General features: G+C 37.6%; 2 protein-coding genes across 6 annotated transcripts in view; both read left to right on the forward strand.

The window, feature by feature from the left end:
- Positions 1-3675: 3675 nt before the first annotated feature.
- LOC117206418 (popeye domain-containing protein 3-like) lies at positions 3676-6127 on the forward strand. Of its 2 annotated transcripts, XM_033445748.1 has the most exons (7): positions 3676-3781; positions 3895-4029; positions 4124-4305; positions 4582-4821; positions 5007-5159; positions 5459-5603; positions 5725-6089. In XM_033445748.1, exons 1-7 carry the CDS (start codon positions 3727-3729, stop codon positions 5895-5897), a joined length of 1083 nt encoding a protein of 360 aa, XP_033301639.1. In that variant the 5' UTR covers positions 3676-3726; the 3' UTR covers positions 5898-6089. The 2 variants fall into 2 exon arrangements, with proteins under 2 accessions (XP_033301639.1, XP_033301640.1); XM_033445749.1 differs by lacking the exon at positions 3895-4029 and having other exon boundaries at positions 3686-3781; positions 5725-6127.
- A 4865-nt stretch (positions 6128-10992) lies between these two features.
- The window catches only part of LOC117206345 (blood vessel epicardial substance-like), a 62814-nt gene continuing 47124 nt past the window's right edge, over positions 10993-26682 (forward strand). The window contains exons 1-2 of one of the 4 annotated variants that reach the window (XM_033445595.1): positions 10993-12025; positions 15126-15448. The gene's annotated coding sequence lies outside the window, so the exon portion shown is untranslated. Of the gene's footprint in view, positions 12030-13036; positions 13216-15125; positions 15449-26682 lie in introns of those variants that run through there. The other 3 variants (XM_033445593.1, XM_033445592.1, XM_033445594.1) reach the window with 3 other exon arrangements.

Raw genomic sequence — 26682 nt, forward strand, 5'->3', positions numbered from 1 at the left:
AACTGTGAAAGACAACGAAACTATTGGAAATAGATATTCGAATCGTTGCGGTGCAACTATTCACACTTGGAGAGTTTCGAGAGTCGCGGGATCAGGGAACTTTTCGATTTATGGATTCACGCTATGGTTAGATATTAATGGTGGAAGATGGAAGAGATCGAGGAGATTGCGTAAGCTCCAATAAATTCGAGTGTTTTAAATTTCAGGCGAACCGAAAAGATTTTCTATGAATTATTATTTTTTTATTATTATTTTCTTTTTATTATTATTACATATCGCGTCTATATACATCTACGTCGTATCAATAATATCGTAAAACATCTGCGTACATGTCGTTTAATTAATAAATACATTTTTTAAATGTCCAATAATCCCTCAAAGTACATCAAAGTACATCACCATAAAAGTAAAATATGTAAGAACTAAATACCTTCCACGTCATAAATATTTCACTTCTGAAGTGTAAAGATTACCTTCCAAACCTTTGCACAATTGCTTCTTACTGACAGATATGCTTTCTTTCTCTATTTAACGAGCCTGGGTAGACCTGGTCGGTAGATTAAAGCGGTTGCCGTAAAGATACATATGTCATACTTAAATTGTAGCCGACTCATAACTGTTTTACGTTTAAGTCTACTTTCTTTCAGGTACTTGCCGAGACCCAGTGACCTGCCTGTTCATTGTTGCCTTTTCATTCTTAGCAGCTGAGAAATTCCGTGAAAGTAATTTGCAAGAGTCTCTTTATGAAAAGAAAAATAGTTTTATTTGGCTATATAAATTTAAGCTTTCAGTAATTTCTCGTTTTGTACTACGATTTGCGTCCAATTCCTTTATTCGGTCTGTGTCGTACTCGACTTTTCTCCCAAAACGTAATGCAACTTTGAGATCAAAATTTCGGAAATCAATTCCGACATTGGCGTTTGATCAATACATTCCCTCCATACACGATGTACAATTTTTCTTCTTTTTTTTTTTTGTTTCTGCCGTATTTTTATCTTTACGATAATGAAAATTTTTATTCTATATTTTCGACTTCTTTTTCCGCGTAGAATCACCCCCTTTCCGCTTGTACCACCAATTACCAACCACCCTGTATATGAAATATCTTTTCTTATTTCCATTAGGAATCGCAATATTTTACCATATTTATATACAATGACTTACGAAAGTGCTTGAGCACTCGCTACAGAAAATTTTTATGAACAGGTATATTATGCGGAAACTATTATGTATACTATATTATACACATATATATGTCGGGTTATCATTAGGATTTAAGGCGCGTAATGTTTCTTCGTTTGAATTAGCCATTGTTTTACAAAACAGAGAATATATTTACGCGAATAAACAAGATTTTACAAAATATTATGAATAATGAGTTTAATAAATGATAAGATTAACAAACGATAAGTTTAATTAATAATTAGATTAAAGAATAATAAGTTTAACGAACAATAAGAGGAACGAATAATATGTCTTACGAATAATGAATTTAACGAATAATGAGATTAACGATTGATAGGTTTTACGAATAATGAATTTAATTTACGCTATTAACAATGTTCCGGGGTTCAAACGAATCCACGGTCAACGGGATAACTCTTTACTATGCGTAGAATAATTTTAAACACAAAAATACGATTGCCGAGACACTCGGTAAATTGCTCGATGTATCACTTTCCAAGGCGATCACACGAATGAATATCTGATAAAAATCTTTTTCGCTATACGGCTGCATTTGTTTGTTATATGCTCGCTGGAGACATCGAGAAGGTTCCAATCGTCGTTGCTAGGCAGTTTCTGTCAAAAGTTTGTTGTATATTCTTTGGAAGCATCGAGAAAGATCCAAACGCCGTTGCTAGGCAGTTTCTGTCTGGAGTTTGATTCCTATTACAACGTGTGTCCCATTATATCGACATCTCCAAAGTACAATTCTATGTGACTTCTAGGGAGAACGATACAACCGATCCACACCTTCGTCAGGCAAAACGTTTATCCCGTGACCGTGGCTACGTTCGGCGACCAGTTGTCACCTCGAACCCACTTTCGCTTTCACAAATATCAAACAATTACAAATGACAATTGCTTAATTACAGTTATGATAAAATCTAGGCTAAAGCATTAGAAGGCTTCCTCAAAATTGCAAAGGGAAGGCTCCGGTTTTCCTTTCATCTCCGACATATATATATATTATTCTGAAACTTTATTAACATTGCAATGAGACACGATCATCGTGATTGTATTAGTGAAATTTGAAACCAATTCGAAAATGTATATAAAAGATTGCAAGGTATTTATTGGAAAATCTGATAAAAAATTAGTATATGACGCATGTTAATCACTATTATAAGCATCCTCTATTATTGATACATACAAGATCTAATAACCAATAAATATGATAAAAATAAAATGTTCAGAAATTGTATACCTTGTACGGATATAGATTTAAATAATATACACTTGAAATATATGAAAAGTATACCGTACACTCTATACAATCATACTATGCTATACAGGTAGTTCGTAATTACTTTACAGTATTTGTTTGCTTTATTCCCTGCTTGCATACCTGCTCGGGTGCGAAGGATATATAAGGCCCAAATTTTTCTCGTGGCCACTAGTTCTAGTGTTATTCTGGTGCGGGAAACATGGAGTACTTAAAATCGCTCTTTGGCTTTAACACGAAGAAGGAGGTACCGCTCTTTGGCTTTAACACGAAGAAGGAGGTGGACTTTGTGTCAAAATTACCTCTAGAGATATCTCAGTTAATACTCCGGAAGCTGGATCCCGAAACTCTTTTAATAGTTTCGCAAGTTTCGCATGAGTGGCACGAAGTATGTACTTCTGATTGGTATTTGAGAAAAACAGCAAGGGACTATTTAAAACAGAAAAAAGAGGAAGAGGAACAGAAAGAAAAGGAGGATGACGACGACGACTACGACGACGAAGATTTCAGCGACGACGAGGATTTCAGCGACGACGACGAGGACTACAACCTCGACGACGACTTCAACCTCGACGACGACTTCAGCCTCGGCGACGACGTCGACGACGAAGATGATGACGATGTCAACGACGACGATCTTCTTTTCAACAACGGAAACTATTTCGACGACGATAATGACAGAAATGGGAACGGAGAGAATAATGGACCAAGGGGAAATCGTAATTGTCCTATATGTATGATGGACAATGGGCACGGACCTGTCTTAGTTTTCTATAATGTGTAATTCTTTGTAAAATTGTAAGGAATCTAGTAAATTCAGTAGATTTGATTAAAAAAGTTAGTTGATAGGATTAGATTTAGATGCATTGGTTTAGAAAGTAGTTTTTTATGAAAAATTTCAATTTCCAAAAATGTACAAGATGTATATAGTGTGTATTATTTACGTAATAATGCCTGCGAACGCCAGAAACTCTGGCACAATGAAAGACTCAACACGATCAAAAATGAGCGGTATGATCAACTTTATCAACGCATTCCTATCTTGCCCGCAATGGATATAATCTCGTTCAAAATGTGTCTGCACCACCAACATGGAAACCAATCGATTTAAAGCTTTAGCGCAAGCGCTAGAAAGGATGGCGTACGTTGCGCCCCTGCTTTTAGGCGAAGAGATTGATAAATTTCACCAAAACAAACCAGAGAGCATGGACAATAAGAATAAGTAGCCGATAAAGATCCATTGTTCTTCGACACCATTCATCGGTAGCGATTTAATCGACATGAGTCCTGGACTTGGACACGACCCTCTTCCTTCGTACAACATCACCGCATTAGGTAAAGTCAAATACGTCTATTCGTTTTTTCTTGCATGTCGCGTTTTCTTATAATATGTAACCAGTAAGTTGTACAAGTCTTATGAAATGCAATTATTCTCCTATCATGTTCAGGTAATACGGCATTGTGTTTGTGGCAGCAACCGCAGCATATATTGTTTCAATTGGCGAATTTCTGCTTCGCGTTGTCGTATTCAGCACCTTCTTCGAAGAAAGGGATATTGTTCATGCATTCTGTCCTAATAATAGGTTAATAGATTTATGCATTTTCCGGGAAGAAATCAACGGAATTTCTCAAATCGAACAACTCGTTTATTAAACTTCGTAAATTTTGTCATTTCAGGATTCATGCTGTTGTCAGGCTGGGCATGGCACGTGATCTGCGCACCGGACATATTCTCTTGGAACTTCAGTTTCCTGGTATTGAACATCGGTCAACTGGTTTATATCGTTTATCAAATGAGACCGGTCCGATTCGACCCTGAATTAGAGGAAGCGTACCACACTCTTTTCTATCCATTCAAAGTGAGTACTTTAAAACCTAACAGTTCGTGAACAGTCCTCAAAAATTTTGTATGCGGTTACTGTTACCGTCGTATAGAGAATGATAGTTAGTCGCGCGATTTCAATGCTTAATGATTCGCGCATCTGTAGATATAAGACGATTTTAACATTCAGTGGTTAATTAAAACGTCAGAAAAGTCTCCAAAGGGATTTTTGCAACAAAACAGCGATATAGATTGTCAGAATTGTTACGTGTAGAATCGACTTTTATAAGGAAGATTTTATCGTTGAAAACAGGTGTCTCGACTGCAGTTTAAGAGGCTAGTGTCCCCAGAATTCGCATCGATAATGTCGTTGCATGCAGGTGAGGCATACGCAATGCAAAATCTAACTCGCACAGACAGATTAGGACTACTGCTTAGCGGCAAGGTAAACGTTCTCAGCGATTCGAATTTCCTGCATCCTATTCTGCCTTGCGAGTTCCTAGATTCGCCGGAATTCGAGAGCTCTCGGGCATCCGTGGACGACAAATTTAAGGTAAAAGTTTGATATCAGATTAATATTATCATTTGAAAAATTTACTATTTATCTGTTTATAGTAGTAATCTATCGCAATGTCGTAATAAATCGGAATTGGATAAAACGAAACAAAGACAATAATTATAAAGTTCGAAAAGATGAATTTATTACGTGAAGTTACAATAATTTACTTTTGCGTTCAGGTGTCAATTGTCGCTGCAAGCTCCTGCAGGTACTTATATTGGCAAAGATCCGCGCTGGAGTATCTCCTCGTGAAGGAAGCATATTTAGCCACAGTTTTAACAACGTTAGTTGCCAGAGACATTGCCACCAAATTGTACGCTATGAACAACAAGGTAATAACAATCTCTGGTTGTCATTAGTTCCGTTCTTTTGATACGGAGAATGACTACAGTCATTGGTAGTACAACGTTTATCGAATCCAAAGGATGATTAAAATTGCTCATTTGCGAATTTTTATGGAATTTTTATTAAACTTAAATAATTCTCGAATTAATGTATCGCCATAAGAATATAAACGTAGCCTGCGAATCGAAGATAACATTTTAATACGACGATATTAAGACGTTTTTAAGATTATTCTGCTCGATTAAAAACAAATGAACATCTTTTTCTTAGGATAACATCTGCTTAGATTGTTACAGATAAAGGATCGCATTTGGATATAAGACTGCCAACTATCAGCGCAGGGTTAACGATAAATAGCGAATACAGGAGCCCGAGAGCATCCAGACAAGCATTGATTCGTAGGAAGGAATCGTCGATGTCTTCCGATAATGGTAATCTTTTCTACTCCAATTCCTATTCGATTTTAATATTTTATTCGTTTATTCAGTCAAGTATTGATCAAAATTAAGTTCATATTTTTATTTTATCGATATTCCTATAATTCTTTCTTAGGTGTTTCTAATCTAAAAGATCGTCAGGTGAACAATCTCTCGAAGAAAGGAGCGCCGAACATGGAACCTCTTCCAGAAATGCCTTCGTACGACGACTTGGCGTCCAGTGGTGTGGAGAGTTGGTTAGATTCGTCGAGCAAGTATCACAGTTGCGAGATCGTGGACGAAGAATAGCAGGAGGCCTCCTTAACGCCGGACACATTTTACGAGGGAGATAGTGAATAGTGCTGCGTTAGGGAATTGCATAATAAATCAAACGAAGACTGCAGTGTTTTAACCGAACTTTATTCCAACGAACTAAGTGATAATGATAAAATAAGCCAGATCATTTCCAGTTGGTGGTTTCCTTTGACGAACGAGAAACTTCATAAACGAGAATCTACTCGCACAGTTTAGAAGAAATGTCGATTTTAGTATAAGTTGTTATAATTGTAAGAACAGAACGTAAGTATACAAGTGTGCAACGCGTTTAATTCTCCGTTGATTTTTCTTTTCATTTATATATCATTTATAACATTTTAATTCTTTTCTTTTCTCTCTCGATTAAGAATATGATAAATATCGTAAAATAATTTTTTGTTAAAATGTTCGATTAATGTGTCAATTAAAAAACATTATGATAGAGTAAAAATGTAAACTATAAATACGATCTACGAAGACTTAATCAAATGGACAACTTTTAATATCTACTTTATTGAAACATAGATATTGATATACTAATTAAATATTTAAAAACTACTTAATGAAAAAAGTGTGTATTAGCGTGTGAAGTAGAATTATTTTATTTTAAACGTAAAGAAAACATAAGTAAACGATGAATCGATATTCCGGTAGCCTAAGTCTAAGCAAAATGAACACCAAATGAGACAGTCGTAGCGCAAGACACACTCTAAGGAACGGAAATAGTGTTTAATCAAAGAATAAAATGAGCGTGGAAAGCTCAGGTGTAGTGTTAAAAAATCTACCTGAAGCACATTTTTACACAATTTAGAAGGAGTTTAACACGCACAAGAAGCAATTTTATTCATTTTTAAAAGTAAATTTTCAACAAGCTTTTCCGCGTGGAGTTGTATATTTCAAATCGCGTGGATGTTGTAATTTTGAGAATCAATTTATTAAGCTACTACAAAAATAAATATTACTAATCGATATTACTAATTCGCAGCCTCGCTAGATCTATAATTCAGATGTCGTTAACGTAAATAGCAGAAAAATGCTGTCTAAATGCAACTAAAGTTTCGAGCGATAATTGCGCGAAAGTTCTTGTGCAACGAGGTATCCGGAAATTCTAACTAATATAACTATCATCGTTCTATCAATATGCATTGTAATGTTTAAATACGCATTTTATATATGTTTTAATTACTATTTTCCTGTCAATAAATACAATAAATAAAAACAAAAACTTGTACGGTACTTGTACACTCTTCCATCTGCTGTTGATTTTTGCCTTTAATTAAAACATTGTAAACTCTTCGATGGATAATCATGCTGAAACAGGAATATTCGTGTTGAAATTAATTTTTAATTAACGAGATAGATCGAAGAATCTATTACATTATCACGACATTTTTAGGATATTTATGTAATATCGTGATGTAATATGTTTACAAAAAGTGGACAATAGAGATGTTAATCAGACAGAAAAGACGATTGTGGCTTAACTTGAACTATTCATACCAAACGTACAGAAAACAGCGCAATCCACACCCTCTCTCGGCAACGCCACTCGCAAACTCCGTCTCCGCTCAACTCGCACTCGGCTCCTCGACTCGCACTCTGCTCCTCGACTGACTCTCTGGCCGTTGTCGCATTCTGTTGTCCTTTTCCTAGGCCCACCGCACACGTGTTCTGCAGACGCTCGTAGCCAGGGTCACGTAGGTCTTTTCCACGAAACTATGCACTTGAAAAGACCGATGACACATTGATGGGCCCGACGGCGCCTCGGCTCTCGCGACATTGTTCATAGTTCGCCCGATATTTTCCAGGCCTTTCGTCCACGATACTACATTTATAAACTGTTAGAATTTTATGATTTTTTTTTTAAATAAAATTTTGAGAATAGAACTGAATATTTGTATCATTACTTTATATGGAAGATAATTACAATTAACGCATATTGAAATGTTCGGCGTATTCATTTCACGATGTTTCTTATGGATTATACATATTCAACTCATTTCATTAATGGTCAATCCAACATTGCGATATACACTGGCGCACATAACTCGTAATTTTACTTTTGTACGATTTTCGTTTCATTTCCACGTTTGTTACCCAATAAACTAGTCTTGTTACCTGATTGTAACTTGCTTTAGGAACATAAAATTTTACTTGTGATTTATTCGATTCTCACAATATGAAGTAATCGTTCCATAATCTCCCATCCTTGATGTAACGAACATTATAAATTATTAGCTCTTTCAGTTTTGATAAAAATTTCATTTATCCAAAAATATTGTATATTTCACAATATACAATATATACAATTTCTAAAAATTCGGAGTCACTTAAGAACTTAATTCACATAGAATTTTTGTAAAAATATTCATTGCATATTTAAAAAATAAACATTCGTTTCAATTATATCGGAACAGACGAATACATTAAATAAAGATACAATGTTATCAAAAAATGAATTTTTTAAATGACGATGATGAATCGATGTTAAGGAAGTTACGTGTTCAAAGCGTTATTCACGTGTCTGCAAGAAGTTATTCGCGTATAGTCTGAGACGATCAGATAGATTGACAAAAACGAATATAGGCTAGCAATTAACATTTGCTTTATTATCTTTTCCCTCTATCTTGTCCGAAGGGCCATTATCTACTTTAATTCAAAGTGGCTCGAAATATAGCACGGATAGTCGAAACGGACCTTCAGCGGAAGAAGATTGATCTGATGGCGAAATACGACGGTCAAGTCATTCGTAAGTGTAATTACCAGTGGAGTTCACTGAAATAACCCAATTACAGTATCTACGATTTCATGAACGTCAGCGGAAAACTACCATTCTTCTGCTTATAAAATGCAATTGATCTGACATGCAAATCGACATTTCATTTTCCAGGATAATTTTATTGCTTTCTGTATGATAAAACACGATCAAATTAAGCGCAATACTAGTTACGATCACCCATTCAAAATAAAATTAATCGTACATTTCAATTACGTGGAATTAACATCGATGTGCTTGTGTGTAATTTTGGTATTACGTAAACACGTTCTGCGTGATAAATCGGTATAAAATGGTTATCTTGATTAAGGGCACCTGAATTAACAAAGACGATGAGCGTTGAAAATTATCGCGACTTTTCAAGAGATAGATGATTTCACGGAATGAAGCGATAAGAACGACGAAGAATGTAGTCTATTTCTCTCAGACCTGTCTTGTAGTCAAAACCTTGCTTGACAATGTTCAGTGAACTTCAAACTATCAAATCTTTCGTAGTATTAAAACGTGAAAAAGCTCATTATGCATCGGATAATATCTAACGACAGTATTACGTCAGAAGCAATATATTCAATCCTTAAAATACAAAACATGATACGTATTATCCTGACTGTTTTAAAAAGTAAAAGACGGAAATTATGTGTGTTTGATACTAAAACTTGGAGACACATATTTTTGAAATTACGAATTTAAAAATGATTAAGAACAAGAAATGAAGTCATACGTGTTACGTATTTTTCATGAAATTACGAACGTTTCAAGATTCATATGCCAGCCACTGTTCCTCTATTCTCCTCATTTCCGATTCGCTGCAAAGTGTAACGACCACGGAAACGCTTCTACAAACGTGTTCTCGACTCTAATATCGAGCAATCGGAGCTTGATCGTTTGTGGTACGAAAACGCCGATTCGCGCCTTTGCTTATGCAATTGGGTTACAAAGGACGAGGAAAGTGTAACATTCCTGCCTCATGACGATGTCGATATATGTATAATCCGTTTCTACCTACCTTCCTTTATTAAAAGATATTCAGCTTCGTGGATATTTCCTATTCTACAAATTGGTTTAATAATCTGATTCTTATTTTCATTCTTATTTTAGGTCTAAATCTAGCTCTAAATCTGAAAATTTCTAGCAAAATTGCGAGCCTAAATTTGACTAAAAATCATTCGTAGAAAATATTTTAAATTGCCGCAGCATATTGAAATTTTCAGCAGGAATAATAAGAGTGTGTTGGAAGAAAATGGAACACAAGGGAAAATGGTCGTGAAAGGATATAGACGGGAAGGTGGATCGAAAAGGGGTTAGCGCGAGGGAAAGTAGGATGAAGGTATACAAGTAAACAGTAACGAAGTGGTATGTAAGCATCGAGGAGCTGAAGGAAGTGTGCAAGATGCGCGCATATAAACGCATCCTTCACGCGTCCTTCTCGCAACGTTAAAGGTTATGTTCCTTGAAATGAGCAAGGAGGGTGCTCAGCGGGAGAAAAGTTAATGGGGTACATGTGAGAAAAGGTAACGTTGAATCAGAAAGTTACATAAAGATGGGAGAATTAAAATTCGAAAGTGATACGTACTGTGTGCAATAACACATTAAAAGTAAAAGAGAAATTATTAAAAATAATCGAATAATAGCTAGTAAGAATAAAAGAATAAAATTCTTCCGAAGAAGATATCTTCTTATACATAATACGTAAATCTTCGATCGAGTACAAATTGTCCAAAAGATACTGTATAAATATGGAATAAATATAAAATAAAAAATGTAATGAAATTAAGCGAACAAATTACTGATTTGATAACATCGATATTTCTGATAACATCGAATTAAATTTATTTTACACTCGACCCGGCCGAGGTAATAAACTGTAAGAAGGGCAGCGACCCTGTAAAGTAATACCTGGAAATAACGCGTTACAATGTACGATGGAGGAATCTAGAAGATGGATAAGAGTACAGAAAGTTAGGAAGAAAGGCGGTATTGAAAAATACGTCTGGCCAAAGTAAGTGGTAAAAACGGAAGGAGGGTAAGGTCCAGCGAGAACGGGGTACAAGACACCTAAGTAAATAGGAAGTAAAAAAAACAAGAAGAACGGAGACAAAGAGAGCGTAGCGCGGAAGAGGGCAAGGGTGAACTACTAAGGGAACGAGCTATCAGTTGGAAGCGACTAAGGCTAAAGGGGAATACAGGAGGGAAGTATTGTGGTGAAAGAGAAATGTTCGGTCGCAGTCGTGGCGGGGGTGCGAACCGAAGTTCGTGGAAAGTTGGCGAGATGATAGTGGCGGGTGCTGCCACCTGCGTGGAGGGCGTGGCGCTAGTTTTATCGGAGTTTAGTCTAACGAGAGCTTTGGCACGCGTCGCACAAGTCGGAAGCAGCACTCGTGTCGCTTTAGTCAGCCGCGTGAGAGCGAGAGAGTGACAGAGAGGGCGTGAGAGCGCGAGAGGCGAACGACGGAGAGGGAAGAGCGAGAGGCACGTTAACGGTGAGCGTGAGCGAGACAGAGAAAGGATAACGGTAGAACGTCGAGAGGACCGAGTGGAATACAAGCGAGAAAAAGATAGATCGGGAGAGAGTGGGCTAGGTACGGTAGCAAGTAGTGAGATGGGTGTATGCGTGTAGCGGAGAAGAGCAGATCGACGGCGACGACGACGAAGAGAGAGAAACGATGTCGTGAAGATGAATGAACGAGCATTCGGACGCAGTTGATGTTACGACGATGGGGAAGGTTCCCAAGTGGAGAACGCGGTATGTATCGGCGCCGCCAGAACGAAGGACAGCAGATCTAAAATCGCGGTGCTGATCGTGCAGACGAGGAGCATAGCGGCGGCAGTGACCATGGCGCCCCTGCTCGCATGTAAACAGTGCTTCATGCTCGACGCACGCTTCGATAGTAACGTTACTGGTGTCAGCAGCATTTTTCTCATCGAGAGTAAACGTAGCTACAGTCGTCGTCATCGTCGTCGTCGTCATCGTTGTTCCCCAAGTTCTCGTCGGTTCCCCCGAGTCCGATGAACAGCCATCATCGAAGTTGCAACGTCGTCGTCGTCGAGAATATCGCGGACGTCCCCGAGGCAAGACGGTATGGATGGTAGAGACGAGTCATGATCCTCGTCCTGCCACGTCGCCGTTGTCCTCGTCCTCGTCCTCGCCGTCGCCGTGGTGGTCGCCGTCGCCGCCGCCGCGCGAAACCGTGTTCCGGCCGTTTGTGTTTGTTGATTCGTCGTCGATGCGTCGAACGTGTGTGCGCGTGCAAGACGCTGAGCCAAACCTTCGAGCGACGGTCAAACGTGATTGATGCGTCACGCATTCAACTGCTACCTAACAAGTGGTAACGAGCCCGAGAAGCGAGTACGTTAGTGTTTATCCTTGTGAATCTTATAAATTTTTTACTTTTTTTCCCTCGTTGTTACGTCCTTCTCTTACCTCGTCTAATATCTTTTACGCGAACTCGACAGGTTTTAGTTGTTCCTTTTGTATCATCGACAGATAATCGAACGGTGGTCAGAGTATAAAGAGAGAGCACATGTAACCTGAGCGAACGTGCACCGCGAGAGCAGCGTGAATGCGGCGTTGTAACGAATCTTGATGATTTTCGTCGTAGTATGTAGAATTATGCCTGAGATGTCAGAGATGTGTTCCGCACGCGTTTAAAATTCATCTTAACTTCCGTACTCTCCGAAGCGTTTTTCGTGCAAAAAAATGGTATCGTGATCTTTTATCATGGAAATTGAAATTGATTTGACACGCGTCAGTGCAAAGATAGTCTGTTGCATCAGTAGTAAGTGATACTTGTACCCGTCAACGTATACCTTCCTGAAAACTCGTGTTAAGGTTATTTGCAGCTAATAACTGTGTACCGCATCGATTTTCGAGAGAAGCGTTTTTGTAAACGGTCTTAAACTTATTCGAGTACAACGTCTCTGTGTTGTGACAGATAAAATGGAGCATTGTTATTAATTCTGAAGCGTTATAGTATTACGACTTTACGCGATCGTGACTTTGTTAGAATTGAGGTTATTTTCTCAAAAACGATCAATTTATTCGTTAACGTGTATCTTGCAAAATCTATCGACGACTTTTTTAAAATTTCGGTTTAATTCTAGAAATCTAATCTATGTAACGTTTTTCTATCGTACGTTATCTCCTTCTTGCTTTTGATTAAGAACCACCCGGTAAAGTTAACGCGGAGAGGGAAGCTGCAACGTGTATCGCAAATCTGTCTCGTTTCTTTTCTTTTTCCCACGTTTCTTATTCCTGAGAAGTTTCATTAATACGAATTTCATTTATTCGACTTCTTTTTCGTATACTATAAGCGTTGAGCTAATTTCGGAAATTTGTTACATCGTTGGCGGCGCTGGGCCTTTTTTACACGAGTTTCTATGTATCGTGAAGCTCTATACGCGTTGTTCGGAAGTTCGATAGTCGAATCGAATGGACAGGTGGCTCTGTGCAAATCTTTCACGGATTCCTCGGTGTGATTTCGATCTCTTTATTCTATTCGACGTTCCATCAATTGTCTTTTCTTCTGCTTTCGCTCGGTAAGAATTTCGAACGACTAATTTTGCCATTTCTGTCAGCTTCAATCTAAATTCGTATTATTAGTTATGCGACGTAAAAGAAATAAAGATCGTCATGTTACAGTTTAAAATACTATGGATCTTGTTTCTTTTGCGATAAGCTTTTGCTTACCACACGTTCGATGATAAATTTTCAGGAATTGCGATTAATTCGCTGATATCGATGCCAGAGGGCAGCATTTAGTTTTGTCAAATAATCATTGTTTACAAAGTCAAATGTAATTATTGACGATTAAAAACGAAGTACTCTCGCTAAATGACTGTTGTTTATGAGTAGATTATCGGAAACGTGATGTTATCGTTTTGGCGAATACTTGTAAAAATCGTAATTCGATATATATTTTAACGAAGAGATATTCAAGCGGTAATTTTTTGATTTAGTTAATTTATCGTAACGTTAAAAGTACGAAAGAGTAAATATCCATTTGCTGGAAATACGTATTCATACGCCAAAATTTATTTATTTAAATCATTACTCTGTAAACAAATTTGTGAATGTCATTGTAACGTGCATAAAGATACGTGCAAAATTGTGATTAACAAAATTGTACAGATTTTTTTTTTATAAAAATGCGTAAAATAGAGTGTTCTCTTTTAAAGTTTGCATATTAAAATTTTGATCTTGAAACCGGCGATAAGAGAATGCACACGATATCAGCGCATTGCCGAAGATTTATCTTCGAAGAATTAGGCGGCCTGGTTTCCGATCGGAAAACATAAATCTCGAAAGCTGGCTGGTCGATCGCGTTTGATAAAAGTTCTGGTCGCTAGACTTGCTGAGATTCGTGATCAAAGTTGAGAGTTTCAGCCGAAATTGTTAGCTTTCAACCTTTTCTTCCATGTCGATCTTCAGAAACTTTCTGGACGCTAGTTACTTTCGACTCTATCTGTCGAGTTGTTTTTCGTTGCAAGGAGAATCGATACGTCTCTAGTCTCGACGCATCTTTCCAACTGTCCGGAAGCTGGAGGCATTTCGTGAAACATGTAGAGAATTATAGGAACTTCGCTGAACGATGTTTTGTCCCGAGATGAGACAGACATTAAAATGCGTTTGCACAAAAACGTTTCGATAACTGAGGTTACATTTGATAGACAATCTCTTTCGAAACATTGCCAGAATGGAGTTAACGATCCAAATGAATTGTATAACTGAATAAATATTGCTATCTGTTATCATGAGTTTTTAGAACGTGGGAATTCGTTCAGCGCTGTTTTAAAAGCTTCAGCTTTGTTCTACGCTTCGTGAAAAAGATAACAATAAGCAACGAATGAATAGACAAATACAATATTAAATATACTTTAAAGCTGCAGTATTAAAATTCAAATTGAAACATTTATTTAAAATTTAAATACGAATGTTTTTCAAACGCGTCACCGATATGAATGAAAAGTTCAATTCTGGATTAACCTAGATCTAAATTAGACTCTACAACTTTTTCAAATATCAGTGGATCATCTACGTGAATCTACGATCTCAAAGAAACCCTCAAGTATAAATAAGCGCCAACGATCGAAAACTTTAGTACATCCACCAGCCCTTGATACGAAACTACCTAAATATCTAGTTACCAGTAACCGATGTATCACGCTACTGGTATTTGATATTTACTCCAACCCCTATGTTCCACTATAATAAATATAATAAATGTATTTTGTAATCACGGTCCACTTTGAAGACTAATTGTAAACTACCAAGTTAATCTGGTAAAATCAAATATCGGAAGCATGATTGTCATTTCAAGCATCGATGTTCGTACCGCTAAAAGAAATTATAGAACACGTAGAATTACTGTTAATTTCGAGTTGAATTGTTCTTTGGCGAACCGCTGGATAATATGTAATTAACCACTGATTGTCGTGTGATGTTTCAGACGAATTCACGGGCCGTTCGTGTTGCGAAACGAGCCGCGATATCCAGTGACTCGTACGCCGATGAGAGAAAGGACGCGGTTCGCGCGAGTGTTAGCACGCGAACGATCGATTACAGGGCTCGATCGGACATCGTGACTCTGTCTGGTCGTTCGGTGGTGAGGCAAGTCGATGGCAATGGTGTTGCACGAAGTGATGACCTTCTGCGTGGCCGAATTCGGAAGAAGCTCATCTCTGTGTTGCCCCTTACTATTGACGCATACGTACAGAAGACTGAGGTGTATCATTCCGCACTCCAAACAACATATCGCTTATCCACCATAAGGTAAGGAAATGTTTTTTCTACGAAGACCATAGATATGAAATCGATAGAAAAATAAAAGTATAATTATTATGATAGTTACTTTTGAAATATACAGGTTTGATTGATTTTAGTTCTTTTATTTTAGCTCTTGTTGGAACGTTTTACTCTTTCTAAAATTCCAGTACGATCAAACCTGGATATCGCTATCAATGATCTAAGTTTATGTACCATCGATATGTTCATTCGTCGTCGGACGAATTTCCGTTATAAATTACCTGTTCTGAAAATAGATTATCTCTTGGAAAATTATACGATCTCGTAAAAAAGAAGGGCTTTTGTAATCAACGTCATACGCTTTTGAATGTGAATGATATTAACGTCGAACTCGAGTATTCAGCTTTATGAATAAGTTTTTATTCACCTTGATCGGATATATGATAGAACTTTTAAATATATTTGCATAATTCGAACGGGAAGATATTGTTTTGTAAAGTTTCTCATACATATGGCTCGAACGTATTTTATTTATTCGTCAAGTGGTTTATATGACGTGTTCCTCCGCATTATTTCTTAAACCGTTTTATAAAAGCTCAGAAGTATAAGTCGTAGAAACTTTTGCATGACGGAACTCTGGTACATTTAAGCAATAATTCTTACACAAATTATCTCCTAATTCTAATTGAAGGGAAACAAGCACGGATTTAAAGATTTTATATAAACTACAAAATACTATAATTCAATTATTATATCACAGTTTCAACATCATAATTTACCTTCTTATAAAATTTATCTACCATTTGTCGTATCAAAATAGGAAATTTCTTCAATCATATGAAATATAGAAGTAATTCGATTATTGTCCATGTTCAATTAATCATGCTTCATCGTCGTACGCGGAATTCGAAAATTATGGATTAAATTTCCTTCGTTTCTGGTGACGTGCGAAATCAGCTTTAAACACGATCGATGAATGACCGATCTATACACGAGACCTGTACATTATATTATTTATCAAAGTTTAATGAAATTCACTGTGCAGAATCGATTGCAACGAAATTTCGCGCACGAGTATACATATAATACACGTTGGATCAACGTATCGTCGTGCGATGTGTTCGAAAACAAACATGCAGCCACGGCGTGCAGAAAGGATGAGCTTCTCTTTCATTTGAGCTTGGCGTCGCTTGATTTGTATTTAAATTTATTCGAGGCTGTTTAACGCGTTCCAGAAACGCATCGCGTCGTAACTCGCATCGCTTTCGAAACTTCCATCGCTTCCGAAACGATACATCGTATCTCTGGAAGCGGTAGAAAATTCGAGGCCACGGGTTAGTCATTAAAAAATTAATTGCGGCATGCGATCTTAACGTATTACCATTTACCTGTTGCGCGTTCGTGACGACGTGTAAAAAGACGCGGTACGATCGAGTCTCGTGAACTGTCTGGTATTACACGGGGGTGGAAACAAACCTGCGATGGAATCGATTGCGATACTTGGTTTTTCTATGAGAAAGTTATCCGGGTTGATCCTATTGTGGACAGTTAATTATAACAGTTTTCGGTTAAGCTTCCACAATATCAATTGTATCATAGTTTCGTCTTTACTCGTGTCCAACAAAAGTTTTCTCATCTTTTCCTTGCCTCTCTTCGTGTAGCGATTCGCATTAGACGAACTAGTATTATATCGGACAGAGAACAAAGCTCACAGGCAGACGTGTCTAAAAGAAGTCTCGTAGGTCGGCCAATCGAACGATATTTGTTAATCGTTGCAACGCCATTACGGGACAAACAACGCAGTTTACTTGGTTAACATCGTTTGCGCGGAAGTAATGTTTGCTTTCGTCAGCGACCCTTGCTTTAAACGAGATTATAGGCCGCAAAGGCGAGCTTTTATTTTTATCTCTATTCACTCCGCAGATCGTGATCTGGCTAATAAGCGTTTTCCGGATGCTATTCTAACCCTTTCTTGTGTACACACTAAAAAGCCGTGACATTTTCCCCCCAATCGCCAATCGCCTTTTTACGAACTTCTACGTGTCATATTCACAGGGCCAAATTTTCCTATTCATATCGAGGTACTACCAATTAATATTTAAATTAAATTACGTTTGGACTTAATTAATCAGTGCATTAAATGCTACAATAAATACAATGGCGATACTTTTTGTGGCCATTCTTTTTACTTCGCTTATTATGTTTCATAAAATATTTGTAGCTATATAATGTTGTTAACGATCTAAAGTCATTAACAGTGTCTCATAGGCAACATATTGCGCAACAGAATTACCACCGAATAATTACTGCGCGTGACATTTGCATATACACGGCACTCGGTTCGTAGTTATTTTCGTTATTGTTCGTAGAATGTAATGTTTCTAAACAGTCGGTTTCCACTAGAATTGCATGTTTCCAACCCGCCATACATCGCGCTCGACGACACGTGATTAGCAGCTAGCGCTTCCTAATAGAGAGTTTTAATCGCCGTTTGTGTCTATTCTGTTAATGCCGTTAATTACTCTATCGTGACGAACAAAATCGTTTTTCCCCTTGATCGTATAGTATCTTTTTCCGTGGAAATAGAAATAAACATCTCGAGAACTTTTAATCACGGATTGTATTTTATAACTTGGTTTATATATACGTTGTGTTGACACAAATTATCATAGACACATAATTAATCGTTAGATAATCGATTAGACGTTTTTCCTCCTTGTTTCACGCGACAATAATTATTTTCACAAATTGCAACTTGTTTCTCGTTAACCTTTTCTTCGTGAACGAAAGTCTACCTCTGTAATGGTTTCTGTAAAGCGAATATTCGGTATGGAAAAGTGGTTTAATGCGATCGACGGCATAACGAGCTTGTCAGCAAGCTAGAAAGATCGTGCGTTAATTGTTATCGAGTATTAATTAATTCTTTCGAGTAAACGTCATTTTTTTATCTTCGTTAAGGTTTAACGAGGAAAAAATATGCCGATAACTGTTATATCAAGTAAAAAGTTGTGTTACGACCGTTCGCGGAGAGACGCGGTCGCGAGGAAAACGCGTCAGCGAGAGGCGTAAATTCTCGCTACGATTCGGTGAATCGACGCCGCGAAGTAGTCGTTCCCCTGTTTCGATTAAGATAACAGAGGTGGTTGAATGAATATGACACAGTAGTAAGTTATATTTCACCGTTTATTCCACAACTTATAACGAGGATAGTTACACTGGTGCGTATGTACGAGATGAGTGAGTGACTGATCTGCGGGTGTGTATACCCGCTCGAAGGATGTTGACCGTTCGAAGGATGTAAAATCAGTACTTCTTGGGAGACGATGCTGTCTCGGAGGAAGGCTAAGGATCAGTGTGTCTAGCGCACGGGACCATCGGATTTGTTGGTGACGATTTTGGCTAAGAGAGTGAGGGAAATAGGCTTCGTTGTTAATTGGTTAAACGAAGGTTGGTGGATTAGGAAGGGTCTTAGCTGCCCTTGATAGAAAGTTGTTATTAGGAAGCATCGTACGTGGAAAAACCCAACTTTCCCTTGCCAAGCCGTAGTAAACAATAGTCTTTAGAAACTGATTTAGAAAAGGACATTTGTTGGGTCTGAAGGACCTTAACGAGCAAATTACTCGGGTTTATGACGGGTACTTAGGCTATTGAGGGTACGCCGTACGGAAGAGCGGACATCTGGTGTCCGTCTGGCCCGCGGTGTGTGACCTGGGCCAGGCAGAGAGTCGCGCGGCGTAACAAGTTGAAAGATTCGAAATTTCTTTCTCAACACAGTTTTGTTAGATTTTAACCAGCATTAATTTCACAAAATATCATTTTTATTTTGCGAATTGTTATTTGCGTTTTGTATTAAATACTTATAAGTTCAAGTAAGTAGTCGTTCGTTTAATTCGGGTCTGCTTTCGGTTTCAATCGGTTACAAAGATCGACAAAGGGAAGACCTGAAAGTTTGCTTGCCAAAGGACATTGTAGTTTTGTAGAAGAACATTAGTCTCGTTTAATTACTTTTACTTTTCGCCTAGTCCCTCAAAGAGTTGGCAGAATATCAAAAACTCTTTGCCCCTTTGGTTCCTACATCGTTCCATCATTTGCATTCTATTTGCCTTTCTTTTTGCATCGACGAAACATCTTGTTCCTGCATATGGATCGTACAACTTGGTAATGCTATATATCGCTTTCAGTTTACATATATAATCACAGCATATCGGGTTAATCGAAACATTTGTGCGAGGAGACGTTGGTTTTCGATGGAAATTTGATCGAATCCGAATCACGAACTAACGAGCAATCTGGACAAACGAGGCTAATTCATGCGGCCAACTGTCGTGAAAACTCGAGGCACGAGCGTTCTAGAAACGACCGTGTATCTATACGCGTTCTCCGGTGAAGCTTAAATACTCGCAACCTACGTGAAAGCTTCAACCTCGTCAATGAAATGGAGATATAATGGAACGAATTGGGATGGAACGAGGTGACGTGTATTTCGCGAGTATACTCGCACTTTACGCTTGGGCCTGTGTTCTTTTTTATATTTGAAAAGCAGGACGACAAACAGAGCTGTGGCATTTTTGTTCATTTCATCGAAACGTTATGAGAAAATCGAGCGTTCATTGGGTATTTCAATGAACATACGAACCACAACTGCGGAGAGCCATCCTTTTTTCTCCATTTTTATTTCCTATTTGGTTTCGGGGGATTAGGAGATTCTCAACCGAAACCTAACACTTTTTGCTCGATTGGTTTATGGTTTCGCATTGGAGGTTCGCGGTATGTTTGACTGTGAATAAAGCGAACCGTCGAAGTGGATTGGATTTATATTGTTATGGGAACGTTTTACGTTTGACGAATATATGATATAACTTCTTGATGTCTTTTAATGCTTTTTATTGCTGTTCGTGGTTTGAATCGTAATCGTTGGATGTGTAAATTTTATTTGTTCCAGGGAAATAGTTTTTAAGCGATTTGCATTGAGCGTCGTATGATATTTTTATTCTTAATTTGCATATTCATTCTCAGCTCCACGGTTACGATGCTCCTCTTTTTGTATTTTATAAAGATGTTCATTGATTTTCTTGTAGTCTCGTTTTCGTATAGTCGGATATTCCCTACGTCTTTGAAGTTTCATCGCCAAACGGAATTCTCTTTTTTCATCGCGAGTAAAGTTTCTCGTGTTAAAGGGGATGCTTTTGCATGATCTCGTTCCTTCGTCTTCTGAGACGTTATCACAATGCATGGCATGGACCTCTGTTTGCCTTTTGACGTTACCTCGTTTTATTGTTGGACGGTCTTGGAATTTTTATGGTTTAAAGAGGAACTTCCCGCCACTATGCATGTTCCGCGTTTTATCGTCGACGGTTCTCCCGATAGCTAAAACGTGACAAACTACAAACACAACGGAAAATATTTTATCCCTTTCTTCATCGATATCTTCCATCGTGAAAATTTTCCTTCATTGAATTTTTTCAATTGAATTTTTCATAAACAACACGTGTACCGTATGTATGGCATAGTATTCGAATGAAAGATTATTAATTGATTTCTGAGAGACGAAGTCCTCGTGTGTATACGCGTATGTGTATGAGTGTGTGTATTTGGCATTCTTTCTATAAACTCGGGCTACAACTTTTTCAACAACCTGCATAATCCGAAGAAACTTGGGAAGACAATGTTTAATCTGCGATGCATTATTAAGAATCGATCCGCGTCATACTTTGCCGACTGATTCCATAGGATCTTTCGATCACGAAGTTCTCACGATGGATCGGGTCTAGCGTCGTATAATTAACTTTTAAATATTTGCTCGCAAAAGAGAGGCGGAGATAGGATTTTAATCGCGAACGGTATTTTTCATCGTGCATGTATGTATGGAATATACGTGATCAGATCGAGCGGAAAAAACATTGAATGGCGCAATCTTGTCTTTCATGTTCCGGGTCACGACCTGGGATGCGCGTGTGCCATTGGATCTTTTTAAAGATTTTTTCCTTGTGTCCATTTCAGCTTTCTTTGGTCTTGCACGTATGCTGTCGTTGCTTTACCGAGAAACTCGTATTTGTTCGAACGTATAATTTATTGTGATGCGTAACAGACAAGGAAACGTATTTGTAATCAACGAGCTAACCCGACATTTGGGACGTCGTTTGTACAGGATCATTTGCATGTCCGTTTCATTCGCGACTGATTTTCTCCGACATTAGGAACAGGTGAGCCGTCAAGCTTTGACATATTTCCGCAACTATTCAGTCTCGTTGCTGCGGTTTGATAAATCCTAGTCGTCCATGCTGACTCATTAGCATAATAGGGGTTAATTTCTAAGCAATGGACAGGTATATGCGTCGACGTATTAACAAGCTCGAATTTTTGGTATTATAAGTTTCAAAAATGTGGAAAAATAATTAAATACGGGCGAAGATAAATGTCTCGAGAGACATAGATTTAGGTTTTGGACACCGGGTATAGCGTTCTGGTTAAGCTTAACGAAGATATATTATTTTCTTGCAAAATGTGAAATAGATGCAGCTTTTATGATAATGTCAAGACGAATGTTAGCTATCACGGTAACGTGACTTTGAAATTCCAAAATCTACAGCACGATTCACATTTTCGTCTTTATTACGAGTTATTGATGTCTAATGCTCTAAAACTAGCGGTGCTTTCAGCTGGATTTTCCCCTTATCCCTCTTATAAATCCGTCACGGTAAAAAAATTCTTCTCGTGAATGGGACGCTTTGTCATTTCGCCTTTCAACTAATTTCAGAATACGTCAAGATGGGAGGAAAAGTTGGAGAAAATTCAGCATAAACCAACTCGTTTCTCGTCTTATCTAATTTCTTGCGTATCTTTCATCTGGTTTATGAAAAGCTACGTTCTAAAGATAACTGTACCACTTTTTGCTATCGTACGAAAATATTTGAATTTCGAATCGTTTAAATTGAATTGTCCTGTGTAATACTTTAAATTAATATCTGCGATATTATAAGCACTAAAAATTAAAGCAATAAAATTAAAATTAAAATTTTAATAAATTTCAATAAAATCGAAGCTTTTCATCAATACGATTTACTTCTACTCTTTGGTTGTAAATGCGTTTGTTAACAATGCTGGTCTTTAGCGCTACTTTATCGATGCATTGTCGTATTTGCTACAACTTTTAGTTTAGACATCGTCGTAGTTTACGGATTTTGCGTTGGCCACCATTTCCTGTACAGTGAAATTACTTTCTTTGTTGTATAAAAGCAATGCTTTACGGCAGCTTACGTCAAATAGCGTTACGTATATTAAGAAAAATCTAAGTGGACTAAAGTAAACGTATTTTCTTGTTAAATAATGCATCAGTGAAATAAGTTGATTATGATATAATACTGGTTTAACGACCAACGAATCCACTATCTTTTAATAAACATAATTATTACACAGTGAATAGAAAATTATTTTTTAATCCACAATACATTCAATAACGGAAGTGGCATTTCGCAAAATCAAGAAGAACGAAAAATCTTTTCCATAAGCTTCTTTGCTTCTTTTGAAACCAGTTGTTTAACAAGATAATATTTTCTGATAATATTTGGTGTCATGATAGTTCCATTATTCCGATAACACGTTTGTCTCTAGAATACACACGCTTCTCCCCTGGACATTTTAAACAATTTGAAGATAGAACACATCGACGCCGAGAAAGATGGTCCACCAATCTCGACGTTACATCAGAGTCAGATATATCGTTTTTCTCAGGAATTCTGTCCCGGATAAGTCGGTGCATATAATCAGAATCGAGGAATACGCTATTTTCAAGTGAAATCTTATTTCGTTCAATGTTTAAAGAGATTAAATAATTCCACGTTTTCCGTAGAAATAATTTCTGCTTCGTTTTAATATGATCTCGAAGGATGACACACGTCCATGCTACTTGAGGTCGGAATTTGAGACGATCCTTAGTTCAGATAGTCATTAAAAGATAATTAGTGATTAAAAGTTTGCCGACAAGAGTTGAACTTTTCTGCCACTTTTTGCTCGAGTTAGTCTCAGAACGGTTCGGATAGCGGTTCATTAACGAAAGAAATCACGAATACTTAAGCGGGTTCTTGAGTTTTTACAATTTTCTTTTGAATCTCTTGCAACAATGTATAAAATATACTTCTTCGGTATTTAAAGATATAACGTCGTGATGGTATTAAAAATATTATTATGTCGATTATAACAATAAGTGCTCTAGATGAGAAACGGAGCAGATAGCGATTATTTAATGCAATCAAATTTATTTTACGTATGTTACATGTACAATTGGTGTTTAAAGAGTAATCGTCTAATGGTCCAAGATAAAAAGGACTACGTTGTTCTGGTCGATTCTGCTTGGGGATAAACCCCACGCGAATCACCCCTTGCGGGTGAAAGTTAAACTTTACCTCGAGAGTATTGCTAATTTAAAACGCCACATTTCCTGCCAACTAGTTGCATTCATTTAAATCACCTACCAAATGTACAGGTCTAATTACAACCAAAGCGAAGAGGGAAAAACATTTTTCAATAATCGTACGATTAATGGAAATTGTTTAATAAAACGATCGACGTGCAATCTTTTGATATCGATGCTCTATTTGTCGACGATTAATTTAATCGAACGATGTTCCCCGTCGTAATTGTAATAATATTACAAATGTATTAAAGTAAAACTAATATCTTCATGCCATATATTACTTGACATAATATCAAGGGGTTGATCGTTCATCCTTGTCTCTGGTCTTAATGTGGCATTTTAACGCGTTCTTCTTATAAAATTATAACGACGATTAAAGCGATTGAAACTCGTTTTGTCTCGATGAGAGTCGAGACGAGTTCTGGGTCAAATTCTCGCGGAAAGTTAGCAAGAATGGGCTATACTATTCAAGGATTCACCATTATCTCGAAATGTCAACGAAACGAACGGTCGAGCGAATTCGAATTTTCCATGGAACGGAGCAGTCGTGGAGATAAAACTTGTCGTTAGGTTAGCTTCGTGACGTAGTGGAGTGGTCCAGGATCATCTGGTGTGTATTCGTGAGTAACGTTGGTCGTAGTGAAGGAAACCGGAGCGAAGTAGACCGCGTGGCTTCTAGTTGGAAGTAGAAAGGGTCGATAGCCCTGGTCGTACGGCGCTCGCGCCATCAGCATGCCATAGGCTGTTACGAGGGCACACACGCGCGCGCGCGCGCGTTTCCACGGCTCACTGTGTACACAGCAGCCATGGGTTTTGAATCGCGAGTCCTCGTGATCATGTCGATTTCGGCGTTGTTCTGCCGTCTGGTTATCTTCAAACGTATGTGTTTGCTGATTTGATTGATAAACACCATTGTATTTTGAAATGTTTGCGTTCATGATGGCTATGGATTATCGACAGGCAGATTAGACCGAGCGGATTAAGAATTTTCTACGATTAATTTCCACGATAATATTTGGAAAGATTCGGCGAGAAACTACTTCGAGGATGTTCTCTTGATTCGTTCTTACCATTCTGTAAATTTCATCTTTACATTTTTCATAAGATTCTATGAAATGTATCAACTGTGTACCGAATAGTAAGTTAAGGATTGTGCAACAAATTATTCGGTGACGCGAACGGAGCATAATCTTTGTTTCACATGGCACTAAAATATCATACTGAAAATCGTGCATGAAAGTCGCGCGGTACACGCTTTATCATCATTACTAGCGGGTTTATCGGTAACGTGGTTTCAGGGTATTGCGTAGCATTGCGAGAAATCCCCTAGAGGGAAACGTGACGAGACTAGAGGGGGTTGAAGGATTTATAGGAGGAGTAACCCGGATGCTCGAAGTTGAGCCTTCAAACGAAATGTGATTGCAAGTAGAAAGCGACGTTTTTGGACCGACAATCGGTCAATAGTAGGAAGGCGAAAATCAATGCGTCGTGACGAATGGAACTGTAAATATCACTGTCGATATTTCTGGTAAATTATTTTTACGAAATTTTACTTGTAAAACTAATAATACAGAGAGTAAATAGGCAGAACTATACTACGAATGAAACGTATCCTGTTGTTTAAAAGCGAAAACGTCGAAATACAGGATATCTTTGTTCGGTCAATATTTCGATATCGCTGTTTACGCGTTGTATCATATCGTGTACCGTTGTATCATTGTATACCATAGTGTAGTTCACGTTATTGATATCGGGCGGTATTTTTTTCTCTAGAAATTACGTGTGATCTGCAGTTTGAAAATACCGTTTAACGTAACTCTCCGTGGTACATTTTAATATTTTGTAATATTTTTATAATACGGGGAACAAATACGAATTTGCATTTAAGGGAAATACAAGCGGAGATAAATCCTAGAAATCTAGACGAAGTTGAAAATTGAAGAAAATATACAGGACTAGTGTGTGGGATATCCTTTGGCAAGGATACGTTAAATGACATTTAGCATAATTTAGGTAACATCTGTGGAAGAACAACGAGTAGTCAAAGGGTCGAGGAGCGTAGGGTACAAATAGAATAAAAAGTTTAAACAGCGAATAATTAAGCAGTTGCCTCGTGCAGCTTAAAATGCCACAGCTTAATAATATTAATATGATATCGAGTTAATTCTCATCTGGAACGTCTTTGTAAATCATCCAGCAATTTCTATTTCTCCTACTATTCCAGTTGCAAATTATATTTTATGGACCATGTGTTTATAAAGACATATTTAATAAGAAATATCGTACGATAATATTTATAAGAATATTTATAAAACGTAAGTATTTCGTAACATTAATGATATTTTCTCATATGAGATTGCTCACAATTATTCCATAAACATTGTGTATTACAAAGGAAGAAAATATTGGGACTATCGCGTGTTGATTTAAAATGTTAAACTGTTTAAACTGTTGGCCATGTATATATATATATATGTCGGAGATGAAATGAAAACCGGAGCCTTCCCTATGCAATTTTGAGGAAGCCTTTTAATGCTTTAGCCCAGATTTTATCATAACTGTAATTAAGTAATTGTCATCTGTAATTGTTTGACATTTGTGAAAAGCGAAAGTGGGTTCGAGGTGACAACTGGTCGCTGAACGTAGCCACGGTCACGAGATAAACGTTTTGCTTGATGAAGACAGAAATTGCCTAGTATCGGCGTTTGGATCTTTCTCGATGTTTCCAAAGAGTATATAACAAACTTTTGACAGATATTGCCTAGCAACAACGATTGGAACCTTCTCGATGTGTCCAGCGAGAATATAACAAACAAATGCAGTCGTATTACGAAAAAGATTTTAATCA

The sequence above is a fragment of the Bombus bifarius genome, unplaced genomic scaffold (genome assembly GCF_011952205.1).
Source record: "Bombus bifarius isolate JDL3187 unplaced genomic scaffold, Bbif_JDL3187 scf7180000008006, whole genome shotgun sequence".
Classification (NCBI taxonomy): domain Eukaryota; kingdom Metazoa; phylum Arthropoda; class Insecta; order Hymenoptera; family Apidae; genus Bombus; species Bombus bifarius.